The 14,515-nt window shown below is 33.6% G+C and overlaps 4 protein-coding genes across 8 annotated transcripts; 2 read left to right on the top strand and 2 right to left on the bottom strand.

Annotated features, from left to right (window-relative positions):
• The first annotated feature begins 887 nt into the window (after positions 1-887).
• MsrA (methionine sulfoxide reductase A) lies at positions 888-3,221 on the top strand. 5 transcript variants are annotated; one of them, XM_073984703.1, is made up of 4 exons: positions 888-1,036; positions 2,051-2,232; positions 2,395-2,655; positions 2,723-3,221. In XM_073984703.1, the coding sequence occupies exons 1-4, from the start codon at positions 983-985 to the stop codon at positions 2,955-2,957; spliced, it is 732 nt and encodes a 243-aa protein (XP_073840804.1). In that variant the 5' UTR covers positions 888-982; the 3' UTR covers positions 2,958-3,221. The 5 variants fall into 5 exon arrangements, with proteins under 5 accessions (XP_073840804.1, XP_073840801.1, XP_073840802.1 ...); XM_073984700.1 differs by having other exon boundaries at positions 2,051-2,244; XM_073984701.1 differs by lacking the exon at positions 888-1,036 and adding an exon at positions 1,300-1,448 and having other exon boundaries at positions 2,051-2,244.
• A 543-nt stretch (positions 3,222-3,764) lies between these two features.
• On the bottom strand, positions 3,765-5,977 carry gdl (gonadal protein gdl). Its single transcript, XM_073981738.1, has 2 exons — positions 5,729-5,977; positions 3,765-4,222 (listed from the first exon to the last, which is right to left on the bottom strand). Exons 1-2 carry the CDS (start codon positions 5,854-5,856, stop codon positions 3,784-3,786), a joined length of 567 nt encoding a protein of 188 aa, XP_073837839.1. The 5' UTR covers positions 5,857-5,977; the 3' UTR covers positions 3,765-3,783.
• Positions 5,978-8,457: 2,480 nt separating this feature from the next.
• Positions 8,458-9,153, bottom strand: LOC141403317 (protein twisted gastrulation-like). Its single transcript, XM_073985513.1, has one exon. It carries the CDS (start codon positions 9,151-9,153, stop codon positions 8,458-8,460), a length of 696 nt encoding a protein of 231 aa, XP_073841614.1.
• An 819-nt stretch (positions 9,154-9,972) lies between these two features.
• LOC141404399 (uncharacterized) lies at positions 9,973-12,149 on the top strand. Its single transcript, XM_073987979.1, has 5 exons — positions 9,973-10,271; positions 10,593-10,677; positions 11,220-11,329; positions 11,405-11,497; positions 11,564-12,149. Exons 1-5 carry the CDS (start codon positions 10,220-10,222, stop codon positions 11,719-11,721), a joined length of 498 nt encoding a protein of 165 aa, XP_073844080.1. The 5' UTR covers positions 9,973-10,219; the 3' UTR covers positions 11,722-12,149.
• Positions 12,150-14,515: the final 2,366 nt, after the last annotated feature.

The following is a 14,515-nucleotide window of genomic DNA, read 5'->3' as shown; positions in this document are numbered from 1 at the left end:
TTTGATTTTCTTATTGTGAAGAGCCATATCGCACATGCTGGTTAAGCAACTTTCCTCTCTCTTATTCTCTTTGGTCACTTCAATAAACAGATCGTAAACAGAAGAAATGCATACTTTGAGATACAAAGCTTTTTTCTCAATGAACCCAATAGTATTTAGGCAGTGTCATTGATAGCGTTTTTGTGGGAAAGAAATTAGAATAACTATAATTCCATATAACACATCTATAAGGATGGGTATGTGTGTAGTTGGAAACTTATCAGATTTCCCTAATAAATATTTAAATTTAGAGGGATATCGCGGTATAGTTTGATGATTAGATTTGCAAAAACTAAAACTATATTGACACTTTAATGGATGAATGTTTGTAGCTCAGTATGTATAGGACGTTTAGCAAATGTATGTATAGTATTTTTATAAAAAACATTGTTAAACAGTTCAATACAATTGTTCTATGCCTTTTCATTATTCAGTTTGGAGCAATTCTTTTCTGTGACCTTATTGAACCAATATTCAGATACTGCATGTTATTATTACATATTATTACTACATATCATTATTATTACAGATACCTACATATTATGTATCCATTGTTACTATTTCAAACAAATCCAATAACAATGATTTTTACTATTACATACTTCTTTCGACCAAAAATTTTGACACGATATTCGGCGACTAGAGTCCTCTACTGTAAATCCATAGGCGTTTGAATTAAACTTTACAATTCGCTATTGTATCAACAAAAATAAATTTTCGATACGGTCTAAGCTAAACAGAAAAGCAATAACGTAATCTTGTCTGTTGGACGAAAGGTCTTCATTCTCTCAACCGACGCTTATGTTGATTAAGAGCGCTTTACATTATAAACGAAACACTAGACGCCGAGTATAAATGCCGGTGATTAAGAAATCTACCCAACAGTTTAATTGAAAACTTAAAGCTGAACAGAGTAAAGTTCATTTTGTGAATATTTGTGAAAATGTCGATCGCTATTAATCCTGAAGACATCAATGCACCAACACTTAAGGATTTGGTAAGAAAAAAAATAATAAAACGAACATTAAAGCAAAGACATAACTAAGTTAGTAGGTTAAGTCTATTCTAATAGTACCAGTTAAATTCTACTTCCTGTTATCTGAAGGTCGTTAGTAAGAGTTTACTAACCCCTATTCCAAACTAATTTTCAAAGACAAACGGCCGACAAGTTCTGTGTAGACTAGCTGGCAACAAACAGTGAACAACCAGAAAGCTTTTAGTTTACCTAATAACGCTTTATTCAATTATAGTGTTTGAGGTATGAGAATATGCCAGTTTGTGTCCAATAGTGCCTCACTTCACAAGTGTTCTTCGTAAAAAGGTTGGGTTTATTTATCAAAAAGGGATTAATTAACAATATGTTTAGAAATTTACTAAGCCTTATTCGCTTTGATGGTAAAAGTTTTAAGGTAAACTATTAAAAAAACTGACGTATAAATTGACATATTACATTACCCGTTTTCGTATGTTTAATTGGCCCTATGCTTAAGCGTGATAAAAATGGGAATACGTCAACGAAAAATATCTAACGAAATGACCTTGGCCTTTAAGAACATGTTGTGAGCAAGTAAGAGATTCGACGTCACAGACATTCTCTGTAATACAGAGATTCGTCTTTCTCTGTAAATGCAACACATGTTTTCCCGGTTTGTTTATTCTTCTTCGTATATTAACGGCGTGTGTTTGTTGTTAGTATGTACGTATGCATACGTGCATTGAACCTGGTTTCCAACTAAGCAAAATGTTGTAATGACACTGCAATCGCATATAGTTTATTCAGTATTTTGAGAGCTATCGTCGTCACTGCCTGTCATTTCTCTTGGACAAAAAAATGAGATTTCTGCTATTCCTGGCAATTATTTTACAAGTTTTAAGAAATTCTAATGGGATTTTCAATGAATTCAAAAATTGCAATACGAGTTCTTTGAGTGGTGTTATAAAATTATTTGTAATTTTTTTGACTTTTCTCAACAAACAAAACAGGTATTAACAAAATGTTTAATTATTCCAGAGTATTGTGCGCAATGAACAAAAAGAGTTAAACCTCAGTCCGGTGCATTCTCTTGGCATCCCTTTCAAGACCGCCACATTTGGAATGGGATGTTTTTGGGGTGCTGAATCATTATATGGAGCCACCAAAGGGATATTGCGTACAACTGTAGGCTATGCCGGAGGCACCAAAGAAGGACCAACGTACCGTAATTTGTAAGTTTGAGCGAATGAATAAAATTTAATTAATTTTTGTTTTCCCTCCTTCCCTCCCTCCTCCCACTCCGCACCGATTACTTTTGCTTTCTCTTACTATCTTGCTTTACTAACAAACTTTCAACGCATTATAACAATATCATTGTTTAGGGGTGACCATACAGAGGTGTTAGAAATCGACTACGATCCAAATGTGATTTCGTTTAAAGACCTCCTTCATCTGTTCTGGAACAATCACGAATACGGCCTAACTACCCCCATTAAACGACAATACATGTCACTGATCTTGTATCACGATGAAGACCAAAAGACAATTGCAGAAGAATCTAAGAAGGAAGAACAAATTAAAAGGGCCCCCGAGATTATAACTACAGAAATTAGGCCGAAAACTAATTTCTATCCCGCCGAAGAGTATGTTGTTGTTAATTGCAACTCAATCTGAATGATGTGATAATCCAAATATTCTCTCTTTTTGCAGTTATCATCAGAAGTATCGTTTGCAGGGTCATCGTGATTTATGTGATACTCTCAATTTGAATTCCAAACTTTTACAAACATCCTATGTGGCCACTAAACTCAATGGCTATTTGGCTGGCGTGGGTGGTTTTGACCAATTCAAATCAGAAGTTGACACCATGGGCCTAACACCCACACAAAAAGAATACTGCAATTACTATGTGGAAAAGAATGAGGGCCAGGGCTTGTACTGCTGACAGAATGCCTGTCGAAACGGTACTTGTGGCAAGATAGACATTAAGTTAAGAAAGTATACATCCTAAAATTGTATTACAGGCTCCATACGCTATCTCTTAATATAAGGTCCAATGTAAAATGAATGTAGATTAGATATAAGTTCAAGATCATACTATGTATTTTCTTTTTTCTCCAATTATATTTTGTGATTATAGTATTATTATTATTACACAATACTGACTCTATATTGTGTATGTTATTAAAGGTATATAAAAATGAGACAATTATGGTTTTACATCAATTTATGGTTATTAGATACACACGCTGGGTAAAAATGGTTTATAACTTAATTGACAATGCATTATACGACCTGAATTGGAATGTGCCGTAGTCTCCATATTATTGTGGGTTGTAAAATAAATTGAATTTACTTAAATCGAAAGATAATAGCTTGAACAGAGATATACATGACGCTTCGGAAATGATATGAGCGGAAATGTAGGTGCATTATACAAGAATGTACATTTGTAAAAAATGCTAACATTTACAAATGTCAAATTTCATTGCACTGCTATAGAGACATTTTCGCTGGATCAGGGTTTAACCGATTTGTTAATAAATAACTTTGTATACTCAACTATCGGGTAGAATGAAACGAATTTTAATTTTATTCTGACAAGGAAGACTGTTCTCATATCAATGAGTGCACTCAACTAAAAGGGACATACTGATCTTGTCATTTATTGCAACATTTTACAACAAATAGGATCTCATGATTTAAGAAGTCATTTGGTATGGATAGTGTTCTCCTTTATGACAAAAACTACTTTTCGCTTTGCACTTATTTCATTTATTTGGCTCAAATTTGATTCGTGATAAACGCAGTATAAAATCTAATAGAAACATTTGAATTTTTATCTCTTTTGGATTGTCAGTCACATAGAATCCGGCTACTCCAGCCTTGTGTAACGTCAGTTGTTGATCTTTAACTTTTTGATCCAGTAAGGCAATCAGCTTCATATCAGTCTCCTTCATTTTCTTTGTGTGTTTTATTTTCATCAGTTGCAGGATGTGTTGCAATTCTTCCTGATCAGTGATTTTCGATATCCATTCCTGAACTTCGATTTCATATTCATTTTGAACTTGCTCTCGCAGTTGGAATAAATGCTTTTCCGTGACATGTTGTATTTCCATTAGACCTTTTACAATTTCAAATATGGTATCGTTCAACAGAGAATTGGCCAATTCCGTAAGTAATTCATATGAAATCCGAGACTGGTATATTCTTGGTAAAAGAAAAAAATACTATTTAGTACATACTACGATAACGCATATCACATTTAGACCCACAAGTAGTTCATTTGTCTGTAACATTGTAATAATAACGACAAGTTTCTTGTTAGCCAAATGGGAAATATATAGGTAAACAGTTCCCTCTAAACTGGAACTAAAAAAACTAAGGGCAATTGTTAATCAGGGCAATCATGAATATTTCCCTAGGAATATTCCGCGTGGAAAATAATTAAAAAAAAATGAAATTCTTTTAAAATCAATATTTAGAAACGTTTAAAACTAATAGAATCACTTAATTATGGAATATTTTAGCCGAATCGAAAAAATTGTGTCCAATTTTTGGACATAAATATGGAAATTCAAAATTGTAAATATGGGGAAAGAAAACAAATTCCGCACGGAATTTTTATTCATGATTGCCCCGAATATGTTTTCTTTTACTGTTGGATGGATTTGAAAACTCAAAAAAATTGATTTGGAGATATTAGAAATATAATTTTCACATTCGACCTCCTTGAAACCTAATGACAACTTTAAACTTTAAGTAAGAGCTTCGAATACTCGCTCGAAATCCACTCGCGAGTGAAACTGTTTTCGAATTCGAGCAAGTTGAGGGGGGCGGGCAACATACCCCATCCCAAAGTAAAACTTACACCCCGCCCCCTTATTTTCACTCGCGAGTAAATCGGAGCTCTGCTTTAAATTAAACGGAATGCTATAAATCTATTCGAAAATTCCAAACTATAACAAAAGAAGACATAATAATGAGGGTAATACTATTATGGAATTGTTATCCGGGGCTCATTTTTACGGCATTTACATTTACCACACTGAATGCCAGTGTTCGATTCCCAGGCAAGACAAAATCATCACTTTCAACGGTGGCAAAATACAGTGTAAAACTGCTCTAAGAGCTATATATTTACATATTACAGCGCGATTCGGATGCAATCTTTTATATGAAATAGTCTCCATTCTCACTTCAAAATCATGATATTATTTCGGCATAAATAGAATACTCTACCAGCTGGCGGAAAAATCTGAAATGTTTACCACGGGTAGATCTTTACATCCTGATTACAAAAATGTAAAGTTTGTTGGGGGAAGTCCATACTTCCCGAGATATGGGCCCCTGAATTTCCGAAAATTCCCTTGTTAAAGTAAGAAAAAAATTTAAATTAAAAAAAAAAATGTTGTTTTCGTGCCCTAAATAGGCTCCTGTCCATAGGAGAAAGTCTTAAATCTACGGCCGAAGGCCGGCTACTTAAAAAAAACTTACATTTAAAAAAAAAAAAAAATCAGATTTTTTCCGTCAGCTGGTAGAGTATGAAATTTGTTCCATTATTTCAACTGCTTTACTGATTACTGGAATTTCTGGAAACAATTGTTGTGAGGACTACAGGACTTTGAGGATAAAAGATCGGTATTCAAACATGAAAGAAAAATCTTTACGGAAGGAATGAAATACTTGTTGGTCTTTTTTGATTCTTCCACTTACTCAGGCAGTTGATTTTGCATCGACTTTAATTTGTCAACGAGAAAATACAACTTTCTTTGCAAAAATTCTGGTGACAGTTCATCGGGATTGGTTTCCGTAATGCAAGATGAAGATGCTATACTATCCATATTGGACTAGTGTATTGTTTATTTTTCTAATACATCTAATACATATCTGTGGAGCATTTATTATTTTTATTAGTTATTCATTATTCACTTGGGTGAATAAGGAGTTCAACGAACGTGACGAAAGAATTGGACAAAATAGAAAACGATAAATATGAGAGAAAGAATGAGGTGTGAAACCATGGCACAATTACCAGGTAGATGCATCAGCAAACAACTACAACAAAAACCAGTTCAGTACTGTGAAATGTCAAAAATGTTTTCCAAAAATAAAGCGATTCACGCCATTTTTTCAACAAAATGTTGTAGGCAGATATTAATAAACGAATTATTACAAAAATCCACCAAAAATGCACAATTTTTCGTTTAAATTTTTGTTTTTTAATTTTATGTTTTCAATTACAACTTTTTTGACAGCTTGCAGTACATCAGCTGGGCTGATGCGGGTACCTGTATGATTGTGCCATGTGTGAAACAGAGAATTTAAGATTTCTGAGCAATGAACGGAAAGAAACAAAACGATTCCCGTACCAATCACACAACGCCACAAACTTTTCAGCTTCTCTGAATCGTTTCATTCTCACAACCAAAACAAAAACACAAACTTTTCAACGTAAAAAGATGGAAACCGTACGATTGGTGAAATGTAACTTCGGCTATGCTTTGCCAAGTTGTTTCATTCACCACCGAAACGACAAGTATTTTTGGGAAACGTTTGTCGTGCGTTATGGTCGACACACTCAGACACACATGTGATTGCTTAACAACCCTATAAGTTAGCATCAGCACACCACAGTGAATTTTATCAACCACCAAACGTTTTTGATTTATTCACATGTGTTAAGTACTATTTAGTTTTCTATCTGTTGTTGTGGAGTTGAGTACTTTTCGCTTTTCGTTTTGTTCGTACTCACGAATGTAAACAAAACGAAACTAAACAGCGAGCTCGGCCAACGAGGGTTATGTTTCGTTTTGTATTGTTCCTATGGAAAATACGAAACGAAACGATTGGAAATTTTATTTAAAGTATTTTTACGTACTCTGCTTCTGAGTCAGACAATATCATGAAGACGCCGTAGAGTATATTACACCCTGTGAAAAATGTAAATGTGAATCTTTACTGACTTACATGGTACAAATACACAGGTAGCCGCATCGGCAATTGTTGGTAACATAAGAATTATGTTACCATCAGCTGGCTTGATAATGCTACCTGTATTATTGTACCATGCTGACTTACTACTGACATTAGGGCTGTTCGATAACCCAAAAGTTTGTACAAATTTGTACAAACTTTTACAAAATGCTGTTCGATAACAAACTTGTTCAATAAAAGAGAAATGAGAAGTAGTTGCAAGTACTCGCAAGAACTTACAAATACTATTTACTAGCGAAGTTATCGAACAGGCCTATTGTCAACAGTACTACTGACAATCTGTAGTCAACTTATGTAATTTCCTATAGACATTTTGTATGAACGTGTCATTCGAAATTCAGTAGTGACATTGGGAACTAGTATGTCGGTAGTAAGTCAGTAGTTGCTGAGAGACCATGTGTTGACATTGGAGGTAGTAAGTCAGTAGAGACATTGAAGGTAGTGAGTCAATAGAGACAATAGAGGCATTGAGTCAATAGTTCATAAAGGGTCGTATGGAGACATTGGTACCAGATTTGTTTGTCTATTCTGAACTTTTGAACCTGCACTTTTGTTTAAATAGTGTATCTTATTAAAGAAAAACATATAATATTGAAAATGCTAAAAAATGCAAATTGCGTATTACAGTCTTTTTTATCTTTATAAAGGGCTAAACCCAAGATTTCACATAAGTAAAAAATTAGTAAATAAAGCCAATGATTTCAAGGCTGGCTAAACATTTTAACATTTAAGTAATTACAAAATCGTTTTCATCGCCAGAAATATCATCGCCTTTTTTATTTAAGACTTGGTCCAACATGTCTGCTTTAAATATTTGTACTTCTGCTGCACACTACGTTTGATCAAGCGATTCCCTGAATGTTGATATAACATCTAGGAATTGGACTGAATAAACATGTATGTATAAATAAACATAACTAAACAAAATGTCCTTAAATTTGCTTACATTTTACAGCTGTATAAACATTGGAAAAATCTCGCAATCGAATTTTGCCAAATATCAGATGTAAGTTGCGTTCAGCATTTCCATTGAGACGGGACAATATGTTCGTCAGGCTCCACAATCTTCTCTAAAGGTTCCACAAAATGTCTAATTGCCGAAGTTTCACACCTCAGATTTTTCTTTTTGCTCATACTTGTTGTTATTAAAATTTATATACCTTAAGTTCAATCATTCGTTAAATTTACGATATTTTATTGATTTTTCACAAAAACACTTTTCTCACGAACCTCCAAATTATTTTACACAAAACTCAACGGACTCGTGCCTTTTCACTTTCACGTTGTTCCCTGCCCTATTTTAGTTAAATAGACATATCAATGAACTAATGACTGTAAATAAAACATAAATTAGTTTGTTGAATAAGCCATAGTTTTATTATAATAATTAATTTGAATAATACTGATATGTAAGTTAAATGATTTTTAATCAATCTATTTCTAGTAAACTAAATATTATTATCGACTAAATTGCTATCAAATTCATCAAAATCATATAAATCATCATCGGTGTCGTCGATTTCGTCCAGTTCATCGTCTTTTTCAGGACAATGTCGACAACGGCTTTCATTGACACCATAATTTATGCACGTTGAACCAACGCACTCGCAGCAGCCATCATGAAACCAACGATAGCTGCTTGCTCCGGTACTTCTGCAAGTTTGCCGACATTTATTCCATGACACACAATTGTCCAGATAAACAACCGTGCAATTGACATGCGAACCTTGCTGTATATGTTGGAGCGATGGCTTCTTTTTGCGATTCGACAACACCATTTCAAAATCGACGGGGAATGTGAATATATTCCAGTTGTACTCCAATTCATCCGATGGCGATGCGACCAGTACATCGAAAAGTTCGGGAACGCCTTCAAAGTCTTCAACGTGTGATTTTTGGGACAGTGACACTTTGGAATTAATTGGACAAAGACCAACACAGCCACAACATTCTTCGAAATATTTTTTACCCATGCACATGACACAGGCTCGATAACAAAATTCATCCTTTACTTCACACTTGCAGCTTTGAGTTAAGATACATTTCGATACTACTGATCCACAAATATCTTCGTTGCAGTTTTCTGCATTAATGGACAATGTTATTTCCAAAATTGTTAACAAAACCAACGGAATAACCCACATTCCAACTGCTTCGCTTAAATTTTAATGTACTATGTATATCACGCTGTTGTTTGACAACTGATGCTCAATGTTGGATTGAACAACTCTTTTATAGCAACATATTATTTTAGGTACCTAAAGCATTATATGACTTTTACCTACTTAGTTATTAAGCGAGTAGCAACATCTGCCTTGTAAGTAGGTACATTTACACTCCATAACTGTTATCGAGATTCTGGGAAGCATTTCGGCCCGTTTGATTTAAAACTTTAAAGATTTCCTAGCTTTAGGTAGCTCGGCGGTATGTGTATTGATCTTCGGTCTATGCTCCATTTTATTCTTCTTCAAGTCGGTGCAATATGTTGCCGTCGTAATGGGTGTATATAATGGAAAATTTCTTGATTCACAAGGAAATGAACTACCACTAACGTAATCAGCAGTTTCAAAAATACTTTCATGGAAATTCAATTTCCTTAAATTATTAGCTACGTTTTGTACAAGAATTGAATAATTCATTATGGTGACTGCGTGAAGTTTGTTTACAAATAAATGAATAGCTGACGATGTACTGTCAAATTTTAACATAACTCAAGCATTTTATACCGTTATGATTCTATGTTCAGGTCACAGGTATGTGATTAATGTCGGATTAAATTCGACGACTACCTAACTCTTCCTCAACAGATGTTATTTAATGTACAAATAGAATTTTCTGAGAAATACATCAACTGTGTGTATTTGAAATAACGGACATGGCCGTAAATTCCAATAATTAACATTGCACAACTAAAATCTCTTTTATATTAGGTCTCACTTAAACCGAAAGAAAAAATAACAGCTGATGGAAAATTTTTATGTTCTCTCTTCAGTAGTTCAATTTTCATTTTCCTTGTTGTTACATTCATATAATTGCACGTTACTTTTGTTACAAATTTATTTTGATTCTGAAGAGCAAGTGTTGTAAAAGTGTATTAACTTTAATAATTAGATTGTTAATAAATAATTGGACTCATCAGAAACTATTACAAAAAAATAAATAAAAAGGATAAATACAAAAGTACTACAAAATAGTTCCTATAGCTAGAAGATGTATACAATCTCCAAAGGTCCCAGCAAAATAGTGGCCAAAACACGTAGAGGTAGGTAATACTATGCTCCATTTGGATAATTTATCCGGAAGATTTGACTCCTGAAAGGATTCATTTTGTAAATTCATTAAACTTCATAACATCGATTAGAGTCTTTTGAATTGTTATGTCACACACGAAAATGTGAGTGCAAAAGATGTCAAAATGTTATTCAAACATGAGCATTAAAAAGTAAAGAGAGTAAGAGAAGTGCCAGAGAGAGTAAATATGCCGGTTTGTTTACAACAATTGGACAGTTAATTTAAAAATATCAATTAACAACTTTCATTCAGTTCGATTTGAAATTTATTTTTTTTTTTATTTTCTTTGCAGGAATATCTCAAAACTTTGAAAAATTCGAAACCATCAAAGAGAGTGGAAGACGCAACAATGATACAAGTAGTCCGGAGAATTTAAGGTATGTCTTAGGTGAATGCACTTGTTGCCAATTATACAAAGAACATGTTCTGCTAATTACTTAATCAATCAAGCAACGTGCGACGGGGTGGTAGATGATGCCACAGTGAAAACCAATGATTCGATTCCGTAGGCACGTGGTTGTGTCCAAAGTTTGAGCATGTTTGGCGGAAAAACAATTTTCGTTGTGTCCCTATCCCCACAGACCACCACTTGAGTGTTTAAATAATGTTGTTATATGTACATTCAAGATGATATTCAGCTTGTGGACCATCGCACATAACTTAGTGAAATGTATTTAATTTTCTATACAAAAGAGCAGATAAGAAGAAAATGTTTTGCTTTTTTTTGTTTTTGTAATAGTAGCGAAGTTTTGCTCAATGGCTAAATGTTTTCCACGTTTCGGCTGTCAATCAATCATCTTTCACCCTGATAATCTGTGAACTGAAATTTATATTTTTTCAATATTTGTTCTCATGGCAACAAATGTTTAGAACGACAATTTTATGATTCTTTGAATACAACTTTAATTTGCATTTTCAGTGTACCTAAACCTGTATTTCAAACAAAGAAAATCTATAGTCATCCGAAAATAGTGGAAGAGGAAGTACTTACGCCACAGCATGAAGAAATAATCAAATATATAAATGATTGTAAGTATATATATTAATATACATATGTATGTATATCTTAAATATAGGAATAAACCGTTTGTATTCTGTTTTCAGCTTGGAACATTGTAGTAGCACAAAATCCTTATGATAAATCTCCCAAAAATACAAACTCAGTTACAACTGACGCTAATAACAACACAACAACCGGTAGGTTAATAGTTGGTATTAGCTTAATGCCAAGTACTTTAAATTGCTCTTCTATTCTTTATTTAGCTGCTTCACTTATAAAATCGCAAACAAATCCATCCCAAACGGCTTCTTCACTATATTGCGTTGAACCTCCCAGTCCTGTTCTAAGCGACTTTAAACCATTCGATCTGGAATCATGGTGGGGTCGTCGTTTATTCAATAACATCACCAAAAGCCTTTGAATTGTGTGATATTTGTGTTTAATTCGTAATTATAAGTTCTAAATTTAATTTATTTTTAAGAAGACAGGCCCGAATCCTCCGTCGTATCGTTTCAAATTAGATTATTTTGTATAAAAATACAATTGTAGATAACATAAATCGATCTTCCACATGTAATTGAAAATTATAATTGTTTTCCATTTTGTTTTTCTGTTTTTTATATATATATTTGTGTGAACATTTCTAATAAGCGGCGTAATTGTTACATTTTTAATATAAACCATAAATTATTGCTTTTGGTTATACTCATACAGAATTATGTTTTTCGCATATCATATAATATTACAAGAAAATACTTAGGTTCCGAAGAGGGCTCATGTCTAGGTATAATTATAGTAGAAACTATTATTAAACAAAAATAATAAAATATAAAAACTTGAGCCAAGGTACATAGAGGTTTCTTTTTCGGTGGAGGTTAAATGGATTTGTTATATTTATTTTATTTCTTTCAGTGAATGCAATTTTAAGCCCTAGGGCCGATTATAATTAAATTGCAAATTAAACTACTCCAAGTTACATATAAAAATATTGTTATCTTAAAAATAAGTTATATTATATCTCTTGAATGGTGACTGTTTCCACTCCCAACAAAAGCAAATCGAAGTTGCGTGGCGTAAATGAACTTAAGAAAGTTTCCTTGCAACAGGGCTAAAAATGTAATACGTAGGGAGAGGAGTAAGTATTTCTCCAAGACTTTTTCTGGATTGGATTCTAGTGCATTGTAGAAAGTGTTAAAAGCTAACGGTTGCAATAAAGGTCAAGATGTCTGTATAAACGATGATGTAAATATGATAAATGAGTTCTTTGCATCAACCTTGGGTAATGATATTCCCTTGGAATTTAATGAGATTTTTGATTCTGATAATAATTTTTCCTTTCGATGTATTGACATGTCTGAATTACTGGAAGCTTTATGTAAGGTCAAATAAAGATCAATTGGTGTAGACGGAATTCCTATTCATTTTATTAAAGAAATTTTTCATCTTGTTGCTCCATTTGTTCTTGATTTAATCAACTCAATTTTAATGTCTTCTACTTATCCAAAAATCTGGAAAACCGCCCGTATTGTTCCTATTCCTAAATCTGGTACAGTCAGTGGGCCTGAAGATCTTAGTCCCATTTCGATACTTCCAGCCTTATCGAAGGTAGTAGAGCACGTTATGCAAAAACAGATGCTGGAATATACTTCACCTATGATATACAATTCTCAATATGCCTTTCGAAAAGGACATAGCACCACGACTTTACTGATACATCTCACCGATTCAATCCGTCAGAATATTAATGCCAAAAAGATAAGTGTCATGGTATCGCTTGATCTATCTAAAGCGTTTAACTGTATTAGCCATGGAAAAATGATTGTAAAATTGAATAGGGAGTACAATTTTTCTAGATCGGCCTGTAAGCTTATTTATTCCTACCTCTTTGGTAGAACGCAATTTGTATCTTTAAATGGTAATGAGTCTGATTTGGTAGATTTATTTTCTGGTGTTCCACAGGGCTCGATCTTGGGCCCGTTATTATTTGTCCTTTACATGAATGATTTGCCTACTATTTTTAACCCACGAATATGCCGCACTTTTATATATGCCGACGATGTTTTTCTGTTATTTACTGGAAGTGGTTCAAGTATTGACATCTTGGAAAGTTCTATAAATTATTACTTGGATAGGCTTTTGCAGTGGACATCTTCAAATTCGTTACAGGTCAACACCTGTAAAACGAAAGCTATGGTATTTAAACCGTCTAATAGATCAGTGGTTAATTTAGACATTTTTGTGGGAACTGACCTGGTTGAGATTGTCGAGAAACACAAATGCCTTGGTTTATTGCTGGATGCCAGGCTTACATTCAAACCACACATTGATGTTATTTATGGTCGAGTTTGGGGAACTCTACGCAGGATCAGATCTACTAATTTGTTCTTTCCACCTCGAGTGAAAACTATTTTAGCCCATTCGCTATTATTGTCGCAAGTTATATACGGGATAGAGGTCATTTCTGGTACAACAGGTACTCTTATTCGTAAACTCAGACGGATTGTTAACACTATTGTTAGATTTGTTTATAATGTCCGTGTACGAGATCACATATCGGACTATGTTAAGGAGTTTCTGGGTTGCTCATTCCATAATTTTTTGAAATATCGGAATTTGATTCTCTTCTACAACGTTATTAAAACTGGCAAACCTATTCCATTATGCTCTTCCTTTATATTTTCGAGATCTACGAGAAATCCCCAGTTATTTATAGCTCGTGTTGTACGGTCTGAATATTCCAGATCCTTTACAGTTAGAATAGCACGCATTTGGAACAGATTACCTCATGAGCTTAGGATATTTTCGCATTCCAATAATGTGTTTCGTCTCAAATTGCGTTCATACCTTTCAGAACCCACTCAATCAGAAATATAGCTTCTGCTGCCTTGACCATTTACTCACCTATTTTGAATCTATTTTGAAATTCTTTTTATTATTGGGAACAAATACGAATTTTGAGTGCACTATTTTGCACAAATAATTTTTTATATGTATGTATTTTTAAATATTCTCAGGTTTAACATTAGTACTGTGTAATATATTATTGGCCTTTAAGGCTTCCATATTACTGAATAAAGAAATTGAAATTGAATTATAAGAATATATACAATCATATGTTCCCACAACAACCCGATGGGACAAGGTAGACTTCTCCCATGTCAATGAGTCCACGCCGATTCATATTGGCTCAATATGGGACCTACTTTTTATAACAT

The sequence above is a fragment of the Musca autumnalis genome, unplaced genomic scaffold, assembly GCF_047663935.1.
Source record: "Musca autumnalis isolate F117 unplaced genomic scaffold, ASM4766393v1 scaffold_4, whole genome shotgun sequence".
Lineage (NCBI taxonomy): Eukaryota > Metazoa > Arthropoda > Insecta > Diptera > Muscidae > Musca > Musca autumnalis.
Note: the sequence above shows the minus strand (reverse complement) of the source record. Positions and strands in the feature narration are given on the sequence as shown.